This window comes from Microchirus variegatus (genome assembly GCF_963457635.1).
Source record: "Microchirus variegatus genome assembly, chromosome: 5".
In the NCBI taxonomy this organism is placed as follows: Eukaryota; Metazoa; Chordata; class Actinopteri; order Pleuronectiformes; family Soleidae; genus Microchirus; species Microchirus variegatus.
In genome coordinates this window covers 35,011,081-35,020,222 of record NC_139806.1, presented here as the reverse complement: position 1 = coordinate 35,020,222, position 9,142 = coordinate 35,011,081, and the positions used below count along the sequence as shown (strand labels likewise).

Sequence of the window (9,142 nt, the reverse complement as noted above, 5' to 3'; positions counted from 1 at the left end):
CTCACCTGTGGTGTATGGATTTTTTTTCCAAAGAATTCAAAACATTTGAACAAACAGATCATTTTAATAACATCAAGTAGTAAAACAGTTGACCAAAGCAGTTATAGAACCAAACACATACCAAAGTTTGCCAAAAAAAAAAATAGTTTTATAAACTATTACACATCTTTGTGTTTATTTATTGTCGACATGATTACATAACATGCAAAAATGTGAGTTTTACACATTCAGTTTCAGTTTTTCTGATTCGAACAAACTGCAATAAAAAACTTTATCTTTATCTTACTACTTGTTGTGCAATGCCACAAACAATTAAACAAACCAATAAAGAAACACGGGGAAAAACAACATTCTTAATGGAAGTAAAACAATAATAAGAGTAACTCTTCTCTTTCTTCAGGACCATAGAAGTTTAATAATAGAGAGAACAGTCATATCGCATCTGTTGCTGAAAAAAATGATGTGCAAGTCAGAGATTTTGGATAGGACCTGCTGCTTTTACAGAATAACCTGACAAAATGTCAGATGAAACAGAAAAACATCAGAGAGAAACACCATAGTCTGCATTTCTGCTTGGAAATGTGCCTCAGCTTTGAAAACAGGTGATGCAATGATCTCATGTGCAGAGACAGAAGGTAAACACTTGCTGATAAAAGCCAATCTCAACTGTTGCCCCCCCTCCCCCTGTCAAGTGGATGCTGCTCGAGAGTTCTATTGTTATTTTAATATTTATTTACCATTGTGCTGGCGGAGTGCCTCAAAAAGTTTATTAAAAAAACATTGTTTACTTAGGTTGAATGAAGTTAAGTGTGTGTGTGTGTGCGCGTGCATGCGTGTGTGTGTGGAGAGAATTACCTGTAGGTTTAGGAATGTTGCCTTTGACAACACCTTGAACCACTTGAGCTTCCAAACTAAAGGCAAGGCACCAGGAATGACTGTGGTACTGTTTGTTTGTTTTGAATGTCTAGACCATTGGTTCTCAAAGTGCGTCCCGCGGGCTAATGGCGGCCCGCAGAAACATTTCTGGCGGCCCGCAATGAATTACAGTTGATAGTTTTAATCCAGGAGCTACTAAGATTGTTAAATGTTTATTGGACATTACTGGATACAGACCAATAAGTGTAAACTGTACAACTGTATTTACTATGTCATCAAATTTTGGATGACATAGTGACAAAGTATAGTATGACGTTTTTGTCAAATTTTGGCATTTAAATTTTTTCCCAAAAATGTGGGACGGCATATATGTCATTTTTTTCAAAATTTTGGACCAACATTTTTTTTGAAAAAAATGTCAAATTTGGGACGGCATATGTCATTTTTGTCAAATTCAAATTCTTTTTTTTGCAAATTTGGGACAACATAGTATTGTACAACGTTTTTGTCAAATTTTGGACCGAATTTTTTTTTGAAAAAAAATTGTCAAATTTGGGACGACATTATTGTACGTTTTTGTCAAATTTTAGACCAAAAACTGTTTTCCCCCCAAAATTTTAACATTTTGAACGACACATTTTTGTCAAATTTTGGACCGAAAAAAAAAAAAAAAAAAAGTCACATTTTGGACGACGTAGTATAGTATGTCGTATAGTATAGTATGTATCTCACAAGTGTTTTACAAACCCACACACTGCTTGTCGATCTGCCAAAATACACAATTTCTGATAAATGCAGCTAAAGTGTATACTATAAAAAACATATAAAGATAATATAAAATAATCCTTGACAATATTTAATTTGAACGGAAATGTAACTAACTCTGTGCATACTAGTTGAGAACCTACTGTTAAGAATAACTGAAGTCGAACGCTGGCTCTTCAGTTGGATGTGGAATCCACAGCCAAATGTGATTTGTCCCACAGCGAGCGCCGTAGAAACAGGAAGTACAAGAAGCTACAGTGAAACATAAACACAGGAGAATTTTAATATTCCCCCATAAAAAAAATCACATTGGGTCAAAATTGGGAGTGTAAATACTATGTCAGCGACTAACGACTCACGCTGCGTACTTTTTAACACACATTCAGAGGACTATCGATGCGTAAGTAGCGTACGTTTCTGTGCACTCTGCTTTAGCTGTGTGGCTAATTAGCCTGTTAGCGTTTGCTTCAGGGCTTTACTAGAATCGATTATTACTAACTGTGCGTTATTATTTATTCTTCGTTCATTGATTTAGCGATACTCGAATGTCTGACATTAGCGCGGACCCCTGTGTCAAACTATACCGCTGTTAATGAACAGGGAACATTGCTAACTAGGTAAATGTCATGCCTTTGCCTGATGAACGGTACATAACGTACTGTTTCTTGAGACGCTGCAGTTTGCACGTAGTTACTGACAGCAGGTTTATATTTGCATGACCGCATTTACAGGCTTCAGGTTATGTAACATTTTTAGATCGAAAGATAACAGAAGAATGGTGCAGTGTTGTTGTTTAGCCAAGTGTTCTGCTGATTCTCTGATTCTGAACACACTGATCTAACCCGCTATTCATTCGAGTTTTGTATTACACACCGCATGAAAATGGCAGACAAAACATTATTTTGTGCATGTTTTGTACATGCATACATTTTCTGTTCCCCATGCGTCTCTAAATCATAGAAACCTATGCCATTGCTGCTCATTTTCCCACGTCTTTGTCTTGACATCGACAGTAAAATCCTAATCAAGGCGATCAAACGTTAACTTAGGACAATACTCTATTGTCAGAGCTAACTAGGTCAGTTAGAGCTTTATTGGCTGCCAAGGGGAACTTTTCTTTCTAGTTTGCAGTACAAAATCCTTTATTAATAATAATTAAATAGAAATTAAACACAATAAACAAGGACATGGGACAACAAAGACAAACACAGACGCAGCAGATTTGTCACACGAGGAGGGCACCTCATCTCAAAACTATTAAAAAACAAACATGAAAATATTTAAGAAACTATTTGACATAAAGTGCCTTAAGTTTTATCAATCATGGAACTCCATACTGGGAAAATAATAATTAATGATCCTACTAAGAAGTTTCCAGGGAAATAATCCACTCAGCCATTCAGACCTTTTCACTCTGACACATGTGATTCCTTTAATCATTTACCTTTTTCTACTCTTTTTGAGTATTGCTCTGAAATCAGTCTTACGTTGGCTATGGCTTCTTACAAAACATGTCGTGTGTCAGGTTCTAGCCTTGTAAAAAAGCAGCGGCTAATCTGCATTTCATTCTATTCAGCTGTCATTTAACAGCAACCTGTTATGCAGTGTGTTAAAATGGGTCAAATGCATGTGGCGGTTGCATTCATGAACACTGTCAGAGAGGTTCTGGTGTTACTTCATTTTTTACATTTCTGCTGCTTGAGCGCACTACATTCTTTTTTGTTACACTAGCTTTTACTGCAAATGTGCTGTCATGCAAATATAAAAAGTCATGTTTGAGCAAAAAGGACGTCTGTTCAGCCCTGTAATTTGTTTTGCCTTTGTGATTACAGTGCAGTTTTATGACAGAACGTAGAAGTAGTGCCACAACTAAAACAAAAATTTTACACATTAAAGATCGTCGATGTTAGCATCACCGCTGTTTTGTTGCTTAAATCATGAGTTGTTTTTGATTCACAGGTGGTGATTTTAACAGTAAAACGAGCCACAGGCACGTTCTCCTTAGTCGGATGGTAAATATTTCTTTCTCAAACACATTTGACTTTAGTCTTTGACTTCTGTTTCACATCAGAGAAAAGTATTTAAATACTAGTCAACTGAATCATATTTACAATTCAGTTTGATTTCAGTGTATAGTATAAGAAAAATCTAACATTTGCCCCAATTCTGTGCTTCGGCTTCTTGTTTTATTGGCCACACTTTGCAAGAAATTGTTGTCCATTGAAGTAAAACTATGTCAATGTTTTTTTTTTTAGACATAATTGGCGCAGTGTTGCTTAAGATTTGTATTTAAACAGTTGTTTTCTCATGAAACTAAGCCATCCTCTTCAGAGTTTATCAAACCTTATTAAACTATAATATTACTAACTATCAAAACTATAATGATAGTACGAACTATAACTATAATAACTATCATTAAATAGAAACGTAAACACAGTGTGTCATGTATAACTCAAGACATTGTTGTCTTTCTTTTCCCTCCTTAGTCTTTTCATGCTGTTTGTCATCTGGCTGCTCCGCAGATATCAATCGTTGGCTCAGGTATATTTATGCTCTACAATGTACACACCACACTTGATTTCTGTTTGTCTTTGCTTTGTTGTCACAGGAAATATCTTCACTTAGCAACAGTAACACTATTGCTACTATAATTGAAACAGATTTGAATGCATAGATTAAGGTTTTGACTCATGATTGTGGTCTTACAGACATTACTGTCAGACTTTGCTTTTTCCTCCCCAAAATATTTGCATCATAAATTAGCTTGAGTTCACTGATATAAAAAAAAAAAATACATTTGTTGGATGATATTTTCATCACATTATATTTTTTCTTTCCCTTGTTCTAAAATAATTATTATGACCTCATATCGTGGTTGTGGTTTGAATGCGCAGCTCTTTCGTTTTGAAGCCAGTCCAGCAGGTCTGTCAGGTTTATTCTCACAATCTGCAGTAAAAGACAGCCCAACACGGAGCCCTGACCAAGCCTATTACCTTCGGTCTCGGCTGCATGCAGTGGCCTCACCTTCTTTTTTTTTTCTCTACTTCCTCCTTCTCTTACACCCACATAAACCTCTCCTTACCCTCGGCTCCACAAAAAGGTTATCTGTCAGTGAATATTCTTTAGTCCTCTCTGGTTTCCCTGTGCTCTTCCTCTCTTTTGTCTCCTCCTCCTCCTCCCTCTGCTCGTTCTCTCTGGCCTTGGCAGGGTCACTGCTGGACATAACTTGATGTATGGCTGTGTTAGTGTGTGCTCTCAGCTGTTTACCACAGCCACTTTAATAGGCAGTCAGTCAGGTTAAGACTGACAGCTAACATTCATAGCAACGCCTCCTTAAAGTAGATTATTAATTAAAAACAAACAAACAAGTTATAATTTGATTTATAATTTGTTATTTTCTGTAACGGGATGGTTCCGGTTTTTGCTGCACTGGGAATTGGCTTGAGCCTTAAATGGTCGTTCTCACTAAAAACATAAATCCTTTGTTTGGACGTTGCCTTGGAAGAAGCAGTTAACATAATATTATTAAGATATTGTAGACATAAGCAGACATGTTTTTTCATGGTGTCCCTGTTGGCAACCATGTTTTCAGTGAGAACAAGTGTCCATGCCTCAAGCTGGTTACTGGCGCAGGGGGACACTTGGTACCATCAGTCAGTAACCTGTCAGTATCTCACACAAACACACCTCAGGAAACCTGACCCAAACGTCAAGTTAATATAAATACAGTGAGAGATAGGTAGACTGTTTCACGTTGTTCTCTCATTTTCCCTGTACAGAAGATGATCCTCAGCCTGACCGTAGCTGCTTTTTTCGACAGTGTAGCGTACGTCATGGTGAGTTTCTCCTGTCCGTTTCACTGAACACGCACTTTTTTTGGAGGTTTGTGGGGAAAGTTTCACTGTGCTGTTCTCCCTTTCTTCCCCAGGGGGAGTCGCATCCAGAGGGATCGCTCTGTGACTTTCAGGCCTGGTGGCTAACTTACTTCGGTAAGAAATTTTATTTTTTTATTTTTCACTGGCAGACTTTACACAACAGAGATGAGTAAGCCAGCAAAGACATCTGCTGAAGAGCTCATATATCACAGTCGGTTCATTTTTTTTTTGGATTGAGAACAAAAACTGCCCTGACACTGATTGTTCCAGCTCATAATATCTTTCATCCAGACCTTTTGGGAAATGCAAAGTGTGTAATTGTTTCCAGTTTAGCTCAATTCAATTTCATTTATAAAGTGCCACATCAAGGGAGGAAACCCTTCTTTCTTTCTTTCTTTCTTTCTTTTTGCAAAGTATTTGTTGAGACTGTTGTTGGTAAAAATGCAAATGCTAAGATGTAAGATGTGTTAAAAAGAAACCACTCAGTACACCTGTAAACCAGCTGTGTATCTTAAGATCTCTCACGCTGTTGTGTAAAAGTGTTGAAAAGGTTCAAGTATTTCTCTTACGGGTCAGTGTGTGTAAAAGCCAAACTTTCTCGATTGCATTTATTTTGCCAACTCAGCCTCTGTGTCCTATACGTTCTTAAAGTAAAAGCTATTGATTTTTGCCTGTCATTTGGATTTACTGCGCAGTAACCGTCCGAGCCTGCAGTTAAACTTGCTCCTCATTTAGGAGAATTCACACGCCCTCATTAATAATACCACACCCTTAACAATGGTGTAACACTTGGAAGCCAAACAAACACTGCGCTGTGCACTTATTGGCCCATCGCAGCCATTCAGGCCAGATGCCTGAGTGTTTCATTACCTGTATGAGGAGAGGATTTTCCTCCAATGACAATACAGAACTACAGCATTTCATTTAGGTTAATCATGGTGGTTTATCGATGCTTAATCTTGGTTTTATTTCCGTTGCTGGCACCTACTCTAATTACAGCTCTGTTAGCTTTAATTAGCACCAGGATTCTTAGTTAGAACTGGTTGCAAATACGACTCTCCACCAAGCTTGTTTTCCCTCTTTTTTTTCTGTCGTACACATGCACAAAAACACACCCAGACGGGTAGAGGGTAATGGGCAGTGAGTTACTGCTGCAGGGTTTGTGCGTGTCACCTCAGTTTATCATGAGGATCCTAACACTGAGGACAAACGGCTGTACATAAACACTGACTGAACAGGCACTTTGTTCTGTTGCGAAGCATCAGGTCAGTGCGGTGCCGCTTTTAACTTGGGCCGATAAAATTTTATGAAATGTGTTTGAAACGGAGGAAGACGGTGGAGGCAGGACAGGTGGTGTTTTCGAACGCAAAGCAAAAAGCTTTGGCTGCCGCCTGGTTATATAAGACAGCTTCACTATCACAGCGACAGTGATTTATTGTGATCGTGACGTAGACGGGCCGGCCTCCGTCTTTCTCAGTCACAGCAAGCCCTTCCTTAAGATTAGCCGAGAGTGTAAGAAGAGTGTGTGTGCTTTGTACATTTGTGTGTGAATGTGTGGTGGGTGTGTTGTGTGAAACCGAGTATGTGGCTCGGAGAATCCATCATTGTGGCGACCGGCCCTGCCTGTCCTGTCAACTGAAACTTGAGCACACACACGCACACACACAAAGGACTAAGACTGAATGCGAGGGCAGAAACAGCAAAGAGAGCTCTTTCTAGAATCTCTTCCTTGTCTCTGTAAAATACATTCATTTTTTTTCCCCTCTGCTGACTGCACCATCCTCTCCCTCTCTTCACTTCTTTTCTTCTCAGCGTCTTTCCACTGTGGGATCTAGTCCACTCACTTTGCCTCTGCACCTTCGCCGCCTCCTCTTCTCCTTCTTTTTCTCGCCCCCTCACTCGTGTTATCTGCCTCTGCTTTTCCACAGTTCATCATTATCTCTCTCTGAGCTCCCCCTCTCATCCATCACCCTAAGCCACAGGTTTCCTTCATATTACTGCAGAATGGGCCTTCATTTATCAAAAATTGGGACACACACACACACACACACACACTGCACTATTCACGTTTGGACGCACACTTGCAGGTGCACACTGTGTGGCGGGGGGACAGTGTTGTAATTTGACCTTGTTGTTTTTCTGTGTGTGTGTCGGCAGACTGGAGTGCCTTGGCCTGGGTTTGCCTCATCACTTTGAATCTGTATTTCAACCTGGTCCGAGAAATAAGCACCAACAGATATGAGATGTGAGTAGGACGCGTAAAAAATTCCAGGTGACGTTTACTTCCACCATCAAGTGATTTGCTCACAAAACGGAACTACTACCAATTTGTTCTTTCAATTCATCAATCTGTTCGACATTTACATCTATAAGTGATGTGTTTTGTGCACTTATAAGTCACTAACCTGCATGTGGGTTCCCCTTTGAATGTATATGTTCTGAATGTATTGTTTTTGTGGCCACTTTCGCCCACGTGTGTTTATTAGTGTGCATGTGTTTGGTTTGCGAGAGCATGTGTCTCCCTGCAGAGAATTGACAGCCCCCTCCTCCTTTTACCATCCTCCTCCTCCTCCTCTTCTGTTCCAGCCAGCCGACGCTCTAATTGAAAAGGGAGTGGGTTTCAGCCTTTCAGCGTGTGTGTCTGTGTGTGTGCGCACCCATCTTCACGCTTTGCGGCGCTATGTTTTTGTCGTTCAAACTCCCATGAGCACTCTCCACGGAGCAAGTGTGAATTTGCTTGTGTCGGTGTGAGCTATTTTCTCATTTTTCATGCCTAGCACCGAGTTTTGTGACACAAACACGCAGTTCCAAAAAAAGCACTCTGTGGTTTAAAAAAAAAAAAGGCAGCTTTATCACATTTGCAGTGCCACTGTTAGCTAAAGCCTCGTTCACACAAAAATTAGCACGTCTACTTGAGGTTGTTGTACCCAAGTGAACCTGCTAAAAAAAAAAAAGGCGATTAACACCATTCTCATTGCCAGTGGTTGCTCTGACCTGTGGTTTTTTATTGGGTTTTTTTTTCACCCTACATCATCTGTGCGTGAAATGTGATATCGCAAATGCAGTGGAATCAAAATGAGTTGTAGGCAGCAGAAAACAACAACAACAACATAATGGAGCTCACTGGCATTTGTACAATTTTGTGTCTTTTACTTCAGGCCCTCATTCAAACTCAACAGTGAGCAAAATATTTTAAGTTGCGAATAAAATAGAATAAGATGGAATAAAAAATGATGAGCCCTGTCTCAATTTTTAAAAAGTCTAGTATGCTAAAAACATTGTTGCTAACAGCCGGAAGATGAATGTTTATCTTACCGTTGTGCTAGAGGTTATGCCAACATTTGCATCAATGGCAAAAATGAAGCCGTTGTACAAGAAAATTCTACATATTTCCATCATGAAAGAACCTTTGTAAACCTAGCGTTACTTTTTTTTTTTTTTTGACTTGTGGGAATGGGGTATATGTCAAGCTGATTGTTCCTGCCTGTATCCCCCACCCCCATCTCACGGGGTATCCCTGCAGTGATTAGCAATAAGCCAGAGGATATAACAGTGCTATAACTCAGAAGACGACGGCTTTATGTTTGCAGAGAAGGGGGCAGGCTAGGAGGCCAAAATCAGCTCTC

At 39.4% G+C, this 9,142-nt stretch overlaps 1 protein-coding gene across 2 annotated transcripts in view; it reads left to right on the top strand.

Annotated features, from left to right (window-relative positions):
* The first annotated feature begins 1,914 nt into the window (after positions 1-1,914).
* LOC310927821 (cyclic AMP receptor-like protein A) overlaps positions 1,915-9,142 on the top strand; it is a 76,092-nt gene continuing 68,864 nt past the window's right edge. For both annotated transcript variants that reach the window (XM_083890224.1, XM_083890223.1), the window contains exons 1-6: positions 1,915-2,041; positions 3,601-3,653; positions 4,128-4,182; positions 5,421-5,477; positions 5,570-5,630; positions 7,674-7,761. In XM_083890224.1, coding sequence (XP_083746350.1) covers positions 1,979-2,041; positions 3,601-3,653; positions 4,128-4,182; positions 5,421-5,477; positions 5,570-5,630; positions 7,674-7,761 — 377 coding nt within the window. In that variant the 5' untranslated portion in view covers positions 1,915-1,978. The remainder of the gene's footprint in view (positions 2,042-3,600; positions 3,654-4,127; positions 4,183-5,420; positions 5,478-5,569; positions 5,631-7,673; positions 7,762-9,142) is intronic.